The following is a 17,153-nucleotide window of genomic DNA, read 5'->3' on the forward strand; positions in this document are numbered from 1 at the left end:
GGGAACGAGACTCGGCAAACTCAGGGTTGACTCGGGCAGGGTATGACTCAGTTAGCAATTATTAGCCACGTTGCTGATTTGCCTTATCGATGTGAGAAGACATTCATTCGGGACCGGCCAGAATCCACGAGCCTCGAGGTTGTTTGAATGAAGTGAATGTGCACGTGGCGGATTCTGGGACGTTGATGAGTGGATACATTTGTTCGTAAAATCTTTTGTTTTGTGTAAAGATTTGTCTCATTAAATTAATTTCTTCTTTTCTTTTCCTTCGGTTAAAACTCCTTGTTTTAATGTAGATTCAATGGATGGATCCCTCCCAGGGAAAAAAAAAACCATAGTTTAAGGTATTGTTATTGAACGTATTTCACTTACAATTATTTATATTTTAATTTTATAATTAATTAATTATAATAAAAATTATATAAGAGTTCAATTGACCTTATAAAATTTTTTATTAAATTTTGATTGATTAATTATATTGCAATAATTATAAATGATATAATGTTTATTGTTGTCGCATCAATTTGTGTATGATTGTCTTAGTTATTTTCATAATATAAAATTTTTTACGCTAAAAATGAATGAATTATTATAATATGTTTTACGATAGCAAATTAGATTGTTAGTGTTGGTATAAAATAAAAACAGAAATTCGTTAATGGATGTTTATAAATTTTGTATAGATAAAGACCATGTTAATAATAAATATGAGAGGTAAATTTTATAATCAATCAAGTCGAATTTAAAACGAGTTATTTTGAATAAAATGATTGTTGTGTAACAAGAAAATTTAGATAGTCTCGAGAAAGATTATTTTTGGTTTTAATTATTTCGAATTTTAATTTTTAAATTAATTAATTTAAAATTATTTAAAATTATTCTAATTTAAATATTTTGAATTCAAATTAAATGAATTTGGATTATTAGTTTTTTATCAAACTAAATTAAGTTGGGTTTAAATTTGTTTAAATCGGGCTAAAGTCAGATCAATTTCGTCAACTCTACTAATAATACCAATTAACGTCTCTACACAATTTTTGAAAATCTTTTTCGAAAACAAAAGAGAGATATTGAATTTAGTATTTATTAAATATTATTTTTAAAAATAATTATATAATTAATTAAATTAAATTAAAATTTGAGTTCTTATTAATATTTGACATTTATATGCCTAAAATAAAATCTAGCTAATATTAAAATCTTTGAATTTTTTAATGCTAATAGGGATAACTCTTGCTAACAGAGGAAAAATCACGTTTTCGAAGTCAAATGTATGTGATCTCGGCTCCAGTTTGTAGTCGAGTTTAAACGGTAGACAGTCAAAGCATCCACATTTATCACAATTAATGTCTTTGAAATTTTTCCAAAATTTCCTTGTTTTTAAAGTAACATGAATTTGTTTTTGCCTAACCTAATTTAGAATTAGGTTTGAATTTTAAACCGCGGAATTTAAACGTAAATATAATGTTAAATACATTAGTATTTTTTTATTATTAAAAATGAATCAACCGTAAAAATTAATTAAGAGGTATAATTATAATTTGAAATTTATGGTTTAAAAATAAAATTATTAAGTATCCATTTGATTATTTATTTTTGATAAAAATAATTTATTTTTTTTCCTTTCCAACATTATATATATTTTTAAATATTTTAATTTTTTACAATAATATTAAAAATTAAAAAATCTTAAATCATAATTTTTTATAATACTTTTTAAATGTATTTTTTTTTTTCAAATCGAGCATTTCCAATTGCAATAACGTAGACCTAAACGCTAAGCTTTAAAGAATAGACAGAATCCTAAGCTGGTTGGATAGATTTTGTTGATAGTCAATCATTCATGGGCAGCTGTTGAAAATGCAATGGATTGGAGCTTCGTCTCAATCAAAAGCATTTTAATATATAAAAGAGACTATAATATGAAAATAAAAAGATGAATTATAACAACGTCTGTTTGGTTCGAATGATTAAAAATTTTAATTTCGAATTTTATGAATAATTTATTCTTTTATGAAGTTTGATCTAACTATTCCGAATTAATTAGAGCCTAATGTAGTTATTGGACATAAAAAATCTCAAGAAAAAAAAAAGAATTATGTGTTTTAAAATTCGAATATGAAACCTGTTTTACACTCTTATTATTTATATATACTTCTGGTCTGACCTGTAATACAATTGGTTATCGGTTCATGGTGGCGCAGCTAAAGCTGTCTCCATTTGTCCCAACCTAACCAAACCTCCTTTTTGTTTGTGGTCTTCTGGTTTTGGTTTCCTCTCAGCTTCCTTCTAGGTGAAGTTATCTTTGGTAAAAGCTACCATCTCTTTAATATGCAACATTATTGCAAGCAGCCATTGAGCGGATTCGAGTGAAAAAAATACCTTCAAAATTGAAAAATAAAAAAAAATTAGAAAAAAATTTCCATTAAATATTTTTTTCGTTGATAAAATTAATAAATCTATCATATAAATTTTTATATATTATAAGTGAACGCAGTCTTTTACATTAAAAATGATACAGTTAGGGTTTCTTCAAAAGTTAAATTTTAATAAAGAAATATTTTGAGCGGTTTGTATTGGTTTGTTTCTTGTGTGGCATTATAAAGAAAGGCAGAAGCCTCTCCTTCACCTCTCAGAATCTACTATAAAGAAGAAAGCATAAAATCATGAAAGAGAGATTAAATAATAATTTTTAAAAAATAATAATTAAGTGAAATTGATTTTTATATAATAAAAAAAATTAAAAAAATATGATTGATAATTTATGTTATTATATCATGTAAAATATTATATTCATATCGTATTCGTATTATAATTTATATTAAAATAAAAATATAAAATATAATTTTTTAATTTTATTAAATTTATTTATATATTTTTAAAATTTTAAATCGTATTATATTTATATGTTTTATTTATATATTTTTGCACCGTGTTATATTACAAATTTGTAGACCGACATGTCCCCTCCCAGTTCCCCACTGCCTTTGTCTGCCATGGTTAAAAAAAGTAAAGCCAAAGCTCAACCCCTCCACCACTCCAAGTCTTTTGTTTTTGACCTGTATAGTTGCATGTTTTTTTCGTAGTTTTTTGCTGTGTCATTTGCTGCTTTTGCTTCTGTTCATCAACGCGGTTTCTACTTTCCACACAAAATTCTTACAAATTTGGTCTCTTCAAAATCAATCAGAATCCAATGGACTCATCCATCAAACATAAATTTATACATATAATAAAAAGAACAAAGGGTTTTCTTGAAATTCAGCTTTGAACAAGGGACGGCTTAAGACTTAACTCATTTAATTATTTCGTGTTAACTTGTATAATATGGTTTGACTTATTTAATTTTTTAAATTAAGATAATTCAAAAAAATAAATTTATAATTAATGAAAATTAAAATTTAACATAACATTCATGTAAAATCAAAATAAGATTAACTTTATGAAATAATAAAAATACTATCTATTTTATAAAAATATATAATTATAAATTCAAAGCTTCACTCAAATGATTCATTGATTTTTATTAAAAACTGAATTCCAACAAAATTAAATTTCGATTTTCAACGATTACAATTTTTCTTTCTCCAATTTTTTTAGACTTTGATTTCTTAATGTCAACACAATCAACTTATTGGGTTTAGGGTTTTTAGAATATATGGTGAACAAGACCAAGCTAGATTCAAGTATGGGTCATTTTCCAACTCCATTAACACGCCATCTCCCTTAACGAAAGTCTAAAACCAGGATTGTGACATGAGTTGGATCAACCGGTTTATTTTAAGGGGTTCAGGTGGGATTAGCCTTTCATTTTCCATTAAAAAATGAAAAAAAGCCATTGACAAGATGAAAGATACCAAGTTAATAAGGAAGATGAAAATTTTTTTAATTTAATTATTAAGATTTATAATAACACAGTTATTTTGTAATTCTAACAAGATTAAATTTTTGTTAAAATCTTAACTCTTTTATTTATTCCAATTAAACTCTTATTGTTTATGAAAATCATTAAAATTTATTAGAAAATTAAGGATTTAATTAAATCAAAAATTTTTTAAAATTTTAATTAGATAAAAATATTATTTTATGGATTTAATTAAGTACAAAAACAATAGAGGATGGAAGTTTATCCATAAAATTTGAAAAAGTATAATGATTTTTATAATATTTAAACTTTAATTTTTGTTTTCAAACTTTTAATTTCTTTTGTTTTTATCAAAAGGAATATAACTGGTTTTCGTAGTTTACTTCATTTTTTTTCTTCGCAAGAATGTTAGGTTTCTTGGTTGATTGAAATAGCAATATTTCAATGGTCACAAAACATCATATGAAGATCTAATAATTTTAAACACGATATGATGATATGATATTAAAATGATATAAATAAAAAATATAAAAATAATATAATTTAAAATTTTAAAAAAATCATAAATAATTTTAATAAAATAAAAAAAATATTTTATATTTTTGTGTCCACATAAATTATAATATATATTTTTTTATAAAAAATATAATACAAATATAATATTTTACATAATATAAAAATATAAATTATTAGGTAAAAATACGATGGAAAACATGACCTTTCTTCCACGAAATTCTTGGTTATAAAGGCATTTTTTTATTCAAAAGGATACGTGTTTGTTTCCTTTTGGTAAATTTCCTTGCTTTTTTATGTCAAATGATTGAGGCTTATTGGGATGTAGAATTAGAATGTAAACATGAGAAACTTCACCGAGTAGTCTGCTGACTTTATAGATTATAAACCAATTTCCAAAATATCTAAAACTAAACACCAATTTAAAAGAGTTTACATTTGTTGTCGTAGTGTTCATATGGAACCTTTTAAGTTTTAAGCTTACATGCAGCATTTTACCCGTAATTATTTAATTATATTAAAAAATTATATAAGAATATATTACTTATAAATTTGAGTTTCTTGTAATTTTTTAAGTATAGAAGAGTTCGTAATATGAGATTAAAAAAATGTTATAGATGTTAAAATTTAAAATTTAAATTTATTAATACCTCTTTAAGATAATTACATAAAGTAATTAAATTAAAATTAAAATTTATATAATAGTTTGATGAATTTTATATAATTTTAAATTATTATTGATTGGTTATAATATAATAATTTTAGTTAATATGTTTTGGAAAAATAAGACAAGGCAAGTTTTTGTTATTAGATCAAAAGATTTCCATAATAATAGTATTAAGCAGGATAAAGTTTAAATGAAATTTTTAGGTTAAGTTTATGAAGTTTATTTTTAAAAATGGGTTAAAAAAATTTAATAAAAAAATAAACCTATGGAATAATAGAGTTTAATCCGAAAATCAATAATATATAAAAAATTATTAAAAAAATATTTATAATTCAAATTTGATCAGTACTTATTCAATGTTAAACATTCTATAATAATTTTGACTAAAATGTCTATTTAAAAAATATATCAATTTTTTAAAAAAAATTTACACATTTAATCCATGTAAAAAGATCAATTTTTTATTTTTAATAAAAAATTCACAAATTTAATCTAAATCTTTATAGCAATTACGCAAAGTTTAATTTCCAACTATAGACAGGAGGAAAAGGCCGAAGTCCAGCCCAGCCCAATTGGAACCCCGATCAAGGTTCATCCCAAATGAAATGACCCATTCTTCCAAGTTCAAAGATCAACAATTTCTTCATAAACTACATCAGTAAAAATAAATCAACAAAAAGTTCTTAAATGAAAACTGTAAAGCAGTGGCCAAAGATTTCTTTCCATTTCAAACTGTAAAGTGTGGTAGGAAGAAATCTAAAGTGGTCTTCTCTGTTGCTATCTTTAGTAATAGAAAGAAACAGGTTGATGTCATTACATATCAAAAGAGTTGATAGGTAACATCAATGATACAATTGATAGCTAGCATTGACAAATAATCTAAAACTATGGTGAAGTCTTCTGAGGTGTTTAGCTGAGGTGTTGAATTGCTGCATCATAAGAAGACTGGCCTAACTTCTATGCTTGTGTCACAGTGCAGAATGTAAGTCCACAGGTTCAACGAATCGAGATCTTCGTCCCCTCTTGCCTTCAGGAGTGCACCTTACACTGTCAAACTTTCCCAGCTTCAGAGAAAATTTGCAATTTGGTGGCAATGACAATGTTTTTGATCCATAGTCTGAACCTGAATTAACCGATAGATATTTCTCTGGTGAAGATTTATTTGTGTCACCTTTTGTAGGTTCCTTATTCAAGGGAGATTTACCTCTTTTTGGGCATTCCAAGTTGAGTTTCTACCTTTCGTTGAGGAATACCACAGCTCTGATATCATTTGTTGGGCTAAAAACCTTCAATCCAATTAAACCAGCGGAAGCAAAATCAAACAATAAATCAAACACACAAGAGACAACAATTTAACGTGGTTCGATCCAACTGACCTACATCCATGGATGAGAAACAAGATTCACTAGTTGTAGAGAATTACAAACATACATCATATCATCAACCTCACTCAACAATCAATACTCATAAGACACTCTCAATCTCCTCTAGTCCTATAGAGTATTCTCAACCCAAACAAACACAAACCTAAACCCTTGTGCACCCTTTCAACATAACCAAACACATACCCATATGCTCCCATACATCATACCTATGTGGACCATCTCAGTCTCTTCTAGTCCACTCACAAACAAACATACACACCCATAAGACGTAGAGCCCCAATACTCCTATGGGGTGTCTATCCCATAAAACCCTACAACTCTCTTACATTTTTTTCTCATACCTAACCCTGTAGAGACTTCACCTATTTATAACCATACAAACTTGCCCATTAAGAATCTTTTTCCTTTTAGAATTCTTCTCTTGCAAGTCAAACTTACCTATTAAGAATCTTTTTTCTCTTGGAATTCTTTTTTTGCAAGTCTTCTTGTCCATCAAATAATATCTAACAAATCCCAAACAAATCTCTAACAAATCTCAAACAAATCTCTTATGAGATTTGAGTCAATATTCTTAACACCTTTCTGGTCATGCTTGAGGAGCTGTACATGGAAAGGGTTTACAGCCGAATAACGGACTCACCATGAACTCCACTTCTGTCTAGCTAGATTAACATCTCGATTGTTCTCCTGTATGACAAAATGTTTATAGTAACCTTGTTAACGCACAAATAATGAAGTGTCTAAGCAATCACCTTCAAGAACAACTAAATTTGCAGGGGGCTTCACAAAGTGATTCAACAAAGTTTCCTTGTTGGCTGAACTATCTAAGCTATTATTTGCTTCCACTGCAAATATAAACCTCATTTTAGCTGATACTAGCAACATAATTTCAAGTTTTCAACCCAAAAGAGGTCAGTGGTTAAAGGGTACCTGGGATATCATCTAAGCCCCAAAATTTGTCATTCTTTATGTGAAAACCTTTGTTCCGGCTGGACCGATGCGCCTTCTGGTTGATCCTGTTGCATGTTCAAGTGCATGCACCATTTTAAGTACAATGCTTCATTCCAGGAACAATCCTTACTGAAATGGAATATAACAATGTCGAAATAATACGCAAAACAAAGAATTTGGAACTAAAAAGAAAAAAAAAAAAAAAGAAACTTCTTTTGAGAAAGAAACTCCAAATCAAGCAAAATCAAGTTGCATAGATACTCTACTTTTCGGCCATAAACTTGAACTGAACCATGAAAGCTGAAACAGCAATGCAGCTATAAAGAAAAATGTATAAATTAATTAAAAATGCTCACAAAAAAAAAAAAAAAGGTTTCTTTTTTTTGGGTAAATTGGAAATTAAAGGCAGAACCTTCAGCAAAGTTCACTGTTTTTTGCAACAAAGGCATGTGGGCTGTGGATATGGCTAAAAGAGAGCATTGGGCTAGGTTTTTATAGATTGGGGCTAATTGGCCCAATTTTAACACCGTTGGTGATTATGGTCTTCCTTTTTATTTAAGCCCAATTTTAGAATTTTATGAAACCTAAAATTCTAATGATTTATTTATTTATTTCTTTGTAAAATAAATTGTTGTGTTATCATGTAGAATTAAGTTGGAAGAGGCATTTTCCAATTATATTGGAGTTTTATCACTTTATGTTGACAAAAGAGAATTGAAATTCAAAGTTATAGCTCGAATTGCCCAAAAAAAAAAAAAAAAAAAAAAACACTCTATATTGGAAAACAACAAATGATAATGAACTTCTGTTCTTTTTTTTTTTTTTGTCTTTGACAACTTATTTACTTCTTAATGCTCAAGGTTCAATCTAAACTTTTTAGAGAGCATTAGAATCAATACAATGTGGAGATTTTTCTAGTATAAATTGTAAAAATAATTACTAGTATATATATAGCTGTTCATCATCTTCATATTTTGATTCTCTACAGTCCAGGAATCATGCCAGAAGTGAAGGGCACCCCAGAGCTTGGGATCCAGTCGCCACCACGTAAGAACTCGCCAACTGTGAATTGTTGGGCTTGAGCTCCATCGATTTTCTGGATACCGTTCCATTTAACCCTGTTGGTCTGAACTGCACCAGGTCCCCTGTTGCCAAACTCAGCATACCATAGAGTGTCAAGAGCGAAGTTACCGTTCCAGGGCAACCATCCCTCTGGGGCAATGATGTCATCAAGCTGAGATTGCATGACGATGGTCCTGGAGAATTCCTTCCATGGGCGGCCAAGGTATGCCTTGTTCGTATCCTTCACTGGAATATAGTCTGGGGCTCCAGAGATTGTGCAGTTATGGAGAACAATGGCAGAAACCTCACGACGTTCGATCCTTCCTTGAGCTGTGACGATGCATTGTTGATTTGCCAATGGTTTCCTGACGATGATTTTGCAGTTTTGAAAGACGGAAGCAGCATCACCGAATATGAAATCAATGGTTCCAGAGATGGTACAGTCCCTGTAGTATTGGCGATGGCTGTGGGCGTAGAGGGTGTCTTGGTAGCCATCCATCTGGCAGTTGTAGAAGATGGATCGATCACTTTGGATACGAAGTGCAACAGCTTGGTGCTTGATGGCTCCAGCAGTGTTCTCGAATCCAATGTCCTTGGCCATGAATCCTTCACCGACAACACCTGCAAAGATTCAAAAGCAAACCCTTTATATCTTGTTTAGTTTCTGGGAAATAATCATTGAATAAATTGTAATTATTTAAGTTATATAGTACTAACCAACTGTTGCAGTCTTGAATGTGCCAGTTCCATCAACATAGTTCAAGCGACCGGTGATGACGGTCTTGGTTGGGCCATCTCCAATGAACATAACATTGTTCATGCTTTTGGTGACGATCACTTGCTCGGTGTAAACTCCAGCCTTAATGTAAATAACAAATGTGGTGGGATTCTTCTTAGGAACTTCATTCAATGCCTCGTTGATGCTGGAATATTTACCACTGCCATCTTTAGCAACAATAACATTAGGCTTAATGGTAGCTGGAGTGAGCTGAAGGAGAGTGCGCTGCCCTGAGCTGACCCATGAAGGGAATCCATCCTCAGACAAGAGCCGGCGTTCGGCGCCAGTGGTGTCAATTTGGCCCACGTTTGGAATGTTGAGCTTGTTAAGTATTGTAGATATCTCAGAAACCATAGCTAAACTATTACTGGTAAGCTCCCGAGAAGTGTTCAAAAGTTCCTTCATCCTTGTTTCAGCTTCACCGGTTGTGTTCATGAATCCGTCCAAGCAAGTTTGTTGGTATGTGATGGCACCACCGAGCCAAATCTTAAGGTTTTCAACGTATTCATCGAGTTTGCTCATGTCAAATGCCCCCAGTTGATTGAAAGAGTTCTTAAGATCATCAATGGCATAGTCCATGAGCTCATTGCAATTCTCAAGAGCCTGACGAGCCATTGGGTCCTTAGCTACCTCTTTCACGGTGGATGAGTTGGCGATTACCTTCTCAATTTCGCTTATAGCAGCTTGGAAACCAACCCTTATAAGCTCCTTGGGATCAGTGGTGTTAGCATTTGAGAGGCTTCTTTCACATGATTCCTTGTAATCAGTGGGTTGGCAAATGGATTTTATAGCCTTGGTAGAAGTAGATATCTCACCAGTAGGAGGAGCACCGCCGCCATTAGGATTTCCACTGCGGCTTCGGTTAACACCAACGGCGACCGCCACCACCATGGCCACCAGGAACACAGAACAAACACTGATAACTGCAACGTTTTTTGCCATTTTCCAACACCTTTTTTCCCAATAATATAATAAAATATTTTTGTAAGCGAAGTTTCTTTTTTTCTGATTTTTTTTCTCTTTTTCCTTTGACAAACAAAGAAACGAAAAAAAAAATAAAAACCCTAAATAGAGCTGTTGGGGCTCCTTTTGTTTTATTAGATATATTGCCCCTTGGGCTCTTGCTTGAAGAAGCTCTCCTCAAATGGGGTATTTATACAAGGAGGAGAGGAGGGAACATAACAACATGAACCACTAAAAAAAATGGTTATTTTTGGCCAAGAATTTGCAAGGTGGAGAGAGCCCGACAGAAGAGAGGGTTTGTTTAAGTTTTCTAAATATAACCCATTTTCCAAAGTTATGGTGTTTAAATTTTCTTTCCTTCTAAACCTGCCCTGTTTTTAAGTACAATATATCAAGTTTGATTCGAGCAGATTCGACTAATCAAAGGGTTGAATATCAATAAAAATATTTTTTTCCGATCATCTAGGATCATAATTTTGAAAAAAGTACAAAAAGGCTGGTGTTTAAATTTTCTTTCATTCTAACGTCATTTTGTTCTGGCGTTTGAATATTTAGCTGCAATCAAAGTTTGAAGCCTTTTTCCATATATATATATATATTTATGGAGTAAATTAGTTTGTATGGACAGTGGAATTTTTTGGATATGAGCAAATAATATATAGTAACTTGCATAATGATTTTATATATAGATTGATGAATTTTTTTAATTATCTATTTGAATTATTAAGGGGGGTTGAAACTAATGAGGCAGAAGAAATTCCATAGGAAAAATTATTTGTTTGCCATGAGATCAAAGGACTAATAATTATTAAGAAAATAATATATCAAATATTTGGTTCAATGATTTATGCATGATTTAATTGTGTTCGGAAAAATAGAATCCGGTTTTCGAATCCTTCCTTTCCTTTTTTTCATAAGAATAATAATGCGAATACAAAGATAACTTTTCTTTTTGAAAATTATGTTCAACAGATCTAAGGAATTTTGTCTAGGCCTTAAGAAATGCTGCCCAAATACTATCCACTCCATGAGGAAACAGCTTTAGTTTTGACCTCTCAGCCCCAAACCAAAAGCTCTAAAACAACAATCTATGAATATTAGGATGTAGTAGGCAACCTGATGAATATAACGAGCCCAATTTGTATTAACCAAGTCATTGAAACCAATTAGGTTGAGGAGCCCTTTTTGGCCTCCACAGCATGTACCAAACTGATTAAATCCCACATCGATTTTTTTTGCCTTTGTTGGTGTTGTTTATAGAAGTATGAAGAGAACGCCTCGCTCGCCGAGCTAAGTAGCGTTAGCTTGTAACCCGAGTGGGGGCGGTAAGGTGATCGGATAGTGACTGGGTCCACCCAGGCTGGGCCTATGGTGCTGTTACTTCGGTTCGCCCGTTCCAAGTTGAGAGTTGAGCCGTGCGGTGTAGGCGAAGGCCTGAGTCACTCGGCTCCTAAAGTGGAGGGTACAGCGTGAGGCTGGTTTCACAGAGCAGCGATTACCTCACGCTCTCAACAGTGGAAGGATAACGGGTCGATGCTTCAGAGGCCCGAATTGCCTGGTGGATTAAGCTCAACTAGACAATCACCTTTTTGAAGTTTTCCTTTTTTTTTTCGAGAAAATTATTGCAGATAATTTCCGGTGGAATTTAATATGATAATTTAAAAAAAAATTTTTTTTACAAGAAAGTTATGTCATACATTTTCTGTGGAATTTAATCTGATAAATAAAAAGATATATGATAATAAATATTCTACTAGTAACATATAAGAAAATACACAATTGACAACATGGAAAAGATCTACTAGTAACATATAAGTTATTCCATACATTACGAATGGTGTTCCAGGCTGAGGTATGCAAATTTGTCTATTGTATGCGAATTTGAACACTTGCAAACTTCTTTTTTTATTGCGACGGTTCCCTTTGAAAAAAAAAATGGAGCAAAAAGATAGAACATATACAGTATTCCAAATGGTTTCATCTTTCGTGATAATTATATCATTTACAGCTTTTATGATGTGAAATTGGGGGAAGAAAAAAAAGACATTGCTTGATGATATTTGTTTCAAGATCCTTCAAAGCTTAGCTCTCTGCAGGTCTAACTTGGCTATAGCACCAAAGTGCACTTCATCAGGTCCATCTCCAATTCTCAATGTTCTTGCTACGGACCACAGGTGAGCCAGGGCGGTGTCAGAATGTTGCACTGCATGGAAATAAAATTAAAGAAGAAAATTAGGAGTAGCCATAACCGCTGTGTCAATAAGCTGGTTCTGCTGCTTACAAACATTTGAGAATTCAGCATAGAATGTGAATAAACATTCAGCCTGAATGGTGTTCTTGGACCCTCTGTCTTTCATTGTGTTCCCCCCCATTGACTGTCACGCTCAGCTCAGCTTCTCTGCTGTTTCTAGCAGCCACCTATGGCTCCTTTCTGCTTGGCATGGCGGAACTGGCAGTTTCTTGGCGCCACCCGGAAACTTATTGGGCCTGATCTGGAAAATCTGAGGTCTGGGCTCTAGTATTTTTCCTTTAATGCCACGCTCACTCCATGGGCTTTTTGAGTTGTCCAACTATTATAGATACACGTGGTTTATGTTACTGTTCACACCCATCGACCAAGTATTATTCATTTTGGATAATTTGCTCTTATGATTTTATCCTTAAAAAAATGTTTAAATTCTAATGCATTGAAGTGAGATTTAAGATTTTTTTGAGATGGTGACACCTAACTTGCACTTTTCCTATATTTCATTTTATAATTTTTCATAATTTTTAAATTTTTTTACATAAAATTATCATTGAACATCAATATTATAAAAATTTTGACAAACATACATTAAAATTTTGTTCTTAATTTCCATAACAAATCAAATTCGAAGAAAGAAAATGACAGAAGGAGCATATATGAAGTACTTTTACATCATCTAAATTTTTTTTTTCCTATCCAGGAATATTGGATTCGACACCATCCATTCAAAAAGAGAAGCCATAGAAGATCGAAGAGAATTTCTTTTGCCACAAACTTTATTATATGTGCCTCGAATCTCAATTATTTGGGGGCATAAAAATACTTAATTTATGCCTTCATTTAGATTTGTCAATTTTAAACACGGTATGATGACATTTAAAATTTATAAAAAATTATATATAAATTTGATAAAAAATAAAATTTGTGTTTCGTTTTTGATATGTCAATGCAAATATGATACAATAATTTTTATATTTTATATATATTTGATATAAAATTAATATAATATAAATATACAAATTATTAAATCTACTTTCACTTGAATTTCAGAAGTGACAAAAAAAGTTTATCCTTCCACCTCAATACTACTCAAATGTTGATAAGATAAGAATAATTTTAGCCAACAAGCTATCCAAATGTCAAATTATCTTGAGCTTGAAGTTTATCTTAGACTGTAACCTCTTTATGTATATAAAAAAAAAAAAAAAATCAAATTGTCCTCCTCCAAGAAAACATATATGTTTGATAGGAAATATATTTTGAGTTTGTTTTCATACAAGAACAGTGAAATTTTTTTAACTTTACAAATGAAATCAAGAGACTGATACATGTTTCATTTATTTTTTAATTAATTTTTTAAATATATGTACGTGTCATCATCCTAATTATAATCTTACTTGTGAAATTTAAAAACTTCATTAAAAAAAGAAATAATTTCTCTTATTCTTATTAGTTGTTCCTTTTATAAATTTCAATTTGCGGAGAAGTTCATTTTCATTGCATCTAATTTGAACTTTTCATCATCTGATCTTTAGTGGAGTAATTACTTTAGTACCAAATTCATGATCTTCAAGGTGGGGTTATGATCCTCTACTAAAGTTGCACCAAAAAGTAATGCATAAAGAAGAGCAAAGTGCCAAAAAAAAAACAAAGGTAATTTTTGGGAACAACGAAAGAAAAGGAAAAGATATCATTTTGTTAGAAGCCAATTGGGCAACATCATCTATATAGCAAAAGATGCTTGACATCATTAAGTAAAAGATGCTTGACATCATCGGGGAGGGTTTAGAATTTGTACTATTTTCGTGATCCCTTTGATCTTTGATCAAATGCTATATGGTTTTCCCTATTTTATGCATGCAAAACCTAGGTTTTTCCTATTTGGGAGAGAATTTTTTTTAACGGGTAAAAGGAGTAATTCATTTTGGTAAGTTTTTTTAAGCATTAAAATACATAAATATTTTTTTGATCTTTTTCTAGGTGATCTTAAAAGAGCATATTTCTATATCGATATGGTGCATTCAAGATTTTATTTTTGAAGTGTTTTCATAAAAATCAAATATCAATTAAACTATATGATAACGAACTTCTTACTAAATAGTACTTTAAGAAGTCAGAACTAATAATAGAAGCCAGAGGAACCTAAAATTATCTACCTAATTAGAACTTACCTTGCTTTTTGCAATATTGTTAATAGCACCGATGGATCCATATATATGCAAGGTGTTTATGAGCACTCTCAAAAATTTAAAAACAAAAAAATTTGAAAAAAAATTCTTTAGACATATCATTTTTATTGAAAAAATTAATAAAATTGTTAAATAATTATATATAAAAATAAATATAAAAAAATACTTAGATCCGTCACTTCTTAATAGCCACAAGTTGCAGATCCTACGGTAGGTTTTATCATTTGCTTGAATTGGCAGCACTATTAATTTAATCCTGTCTTGGATCATCCCTTGCTCTTTTGTTGATGTAAGGAGTTCCATATAAGAAAAATATCTAGCCAGCACGGTCGATTATAAGAATAATCCAAGGCTTTATCGAGTGTAACATGCCATGTGCTGATATATATTTAACGAGAGAGATATATTCTCATCTTTTTTCTCGGTATATTTAATGCATATGCCTTGCAATTTGTTACATTACCAGCTTCAATTCTTGATGTCCATTTAGGTTGAATTATTATAAGGTTATTGATATATATTTTCTTAAAATGTAACCTAAATTGGATTAATTATCATCCCGCTACCAGATATTCCTTGTATAATTAATTCCGTAAGGTAGGACATAGAGCTGGATAAAGTGTTCAAAATAGATTCTATCTATATATTTTTATAATTAATTAATATATATATTGGTAAGTAAGGAATTCGTTTTCGGTACACTGACAATAAAATGTCTTAAATCTATAAATGAGATTAAAATATTGTCACATATTTTATTTTTAATTTTTAATTATTTTAGTTTTTACTATACTATAAAAGATATGCATTATCCTACTAACCTAGTAATCTTAAAAATAAAGTTTAAAAACTATATCGTCAGTGAATATGATAATTTTAATAAGTTATACATGGTAAATTCATGCAAATTTTGAAAGAAAGAAAGAAATTTATTGGTTTAACTATTTTTTATCCATGCCAAAATTTTTTATTATATTTTTTTATAATTCAAAATTTTAATTCATACTAATTTTTATATTATATATAGATAAATAAAAATATTCTTAATCATCTATAATTTGTAGTTTAAAATTATAAAAGCCATCTATATATAAATTATTTTCAAAGAATTTAAATAAACATTTTGAAAGTTTTGAATTATAAAAATAAAATTATATACAAATTTCGATGAGAAAATCAATTTTTTGTTTACAATTACATATACTCTTAAAAGCATATATTATTTTAATATAAAAATTAATATTTACACATGTGATATATCATGAAAGGCTTTTTCATATTTAATTTTGAAATTTTATTATATTAAACTTTTGTGACGAATATTTGATTGCTTTATCTTTTATAAAGAAAAAAAATTGATTGTGAGAAGAAATCATAAATATATATTTGATAATTATTTAATTTTAAAAAATTCTAAATTTTTAAAAATGTAATTTATCCAAGTTTAATTTTAAATTAAGATAAATAAGGTTAGTATAATTTTAAATTTAGATATGTATGTAATTTTAAATTGAGATAAAATATCTTTCTCCTTTATTTTAAATCATAGAAAATAAAGGTAAAAAAATTTGTAAATAATAATGGTTCAAACTACAAACTTTATTTATTTAAATTTATGCGAATATTGATTTAGATGGCATATGATTTTTTATGATTTCTAAGATTTGAGGATTTAATATTTAGAAACTATTTAATTTTGTATTTCATATGTATGGGTAAGAGTGAGATATATTTAGGATAAATGTAAATTTTGGATATATTTAATTTTGGATATATCTTGGATGAGATATATTTTTTTTAGGTTTAAATTAGGATAAAACTTATATAATTTAAAAGATTTGTATAAATGTAAAATTTGAAATTTTAATAGTTTTAAAAATTCAGTAATTTATTAAATAAAGTTATTTAGAATTATCCAATATGTCAATAATATAAATTGTCTATGTAAACAAATCTTATCAGATTTTTATGTATGTTGTAATATAATATTATATATAATATATGATATATGATATGTGATAAATGATATATGATGTGTAAATTGTCCCCCTAATTATATCATTTTTCATGATTTGATACTCATAAAAAAATTCATGATTTACTTCTTTCAAATACTTTACACAATTGACTAATGTTGTTAGATAAAATAATGGTGTGATAGATATTATCTAATGAAAACGCGTCACATATCGTAATTTTATTCATTAATTTTTTTTTGACATTAGCATATTACAAGCGGAATTGATATATATGTCAACAAATGACATAACAGAATAAAAGTGGAATACTAGATCGTGATTCTTTTTATAAATATCATACCGTAAAAAGTAATATAATTCAAAAGTTGAATTACACATTAACCCAAATAACAAGAAAATGGCTAAGAAGATGAAAGGGCAATGATAAATATTCCCTACATTTGGCTTCAATCATCAGAAGCTAGGAATTAATCCACTTAACCTCTTTTTCCCAAAAAAAATCACTAGTAGTACTTTTTGTCTATGGTGCAAGATGCCAAGCTTGAAGATGAAGCAG

General features: G+C 29.5%; 2 protein-coding genes and 1 non-coding gene across 3 annotated transcripts in view; 2 read left to right on the plus strand and 1 right to left on the minus strand.

Annotated features, from left to right (window-relative positions):
* LOC111306878 (RING-H2 finger protein ATL2-like) overlaps positions 1-437 on the plus strand; it is a 1,462-nt gene extending 1,025 nt beyond the window's left edge. Inside the window, exon 1 of the mRNA XM_022904862.2 lies at positions 1-437. This exon is cut by the window's left edge and continues 1,025 nt beyond it. Within this exon, the coding sequence (XP_022760597.1) occupies positions 1-30 (30 nt within the window). The 3' untranslated portion in view covers positions 31-437.
* Positions 438-8,094: 7,657 nt separating this feature from the next.
* LOC111307477 (putative pectinesterase/pectinesterase inhibitor 21) lies at positions 8,095-10,345 on the minus strand. The gene is made up of 2 exons (XM_022905496.2): positions 9,158-10,345; positions 8,095-9,061 (listed from the first exon to the last, which is right to left on the minus strand). Exons 1-2 carry the CDS (start codon positions 10,158-10,160, stop codon positions 8,361-8,363), a joined length of 1,704 nt encoding a protein of 567 aa, XP_022761231.1. The 5' UTR covers positions 10,161-10,345; the 3' UTR covers positions 8,095-8,360.
* Positions 10,346-11,465: 1,120 nt separating this feature from the next.
* LOC149512688 (signal recognition particle RNA) lies at positions 11,466-11,770 on the plus strand. Its single transcript, XR_016332264.1, has one exon.
* The last annotated feature ends 5,383 nt before the right edge of the window (positions 11,771-17,153 follow it).

The sequence above is a fragment of the Durio zibethinus genome, chromosome 22 (genome assembly GCF_047325235.1).
Source record: "Durio zibethinus cultivar Kanyao isolate XHJ-2024 chromosome 22, ASM4732523v1, whole genome shotgun sequence".
In the NCBI taxonomy this organism is placed as follows: Eukaryota; Viridiplantae; Streptophyta; class Magnoliopsida; order Malvales; family Malvaceae; genus Durio; species Durio zibethinus.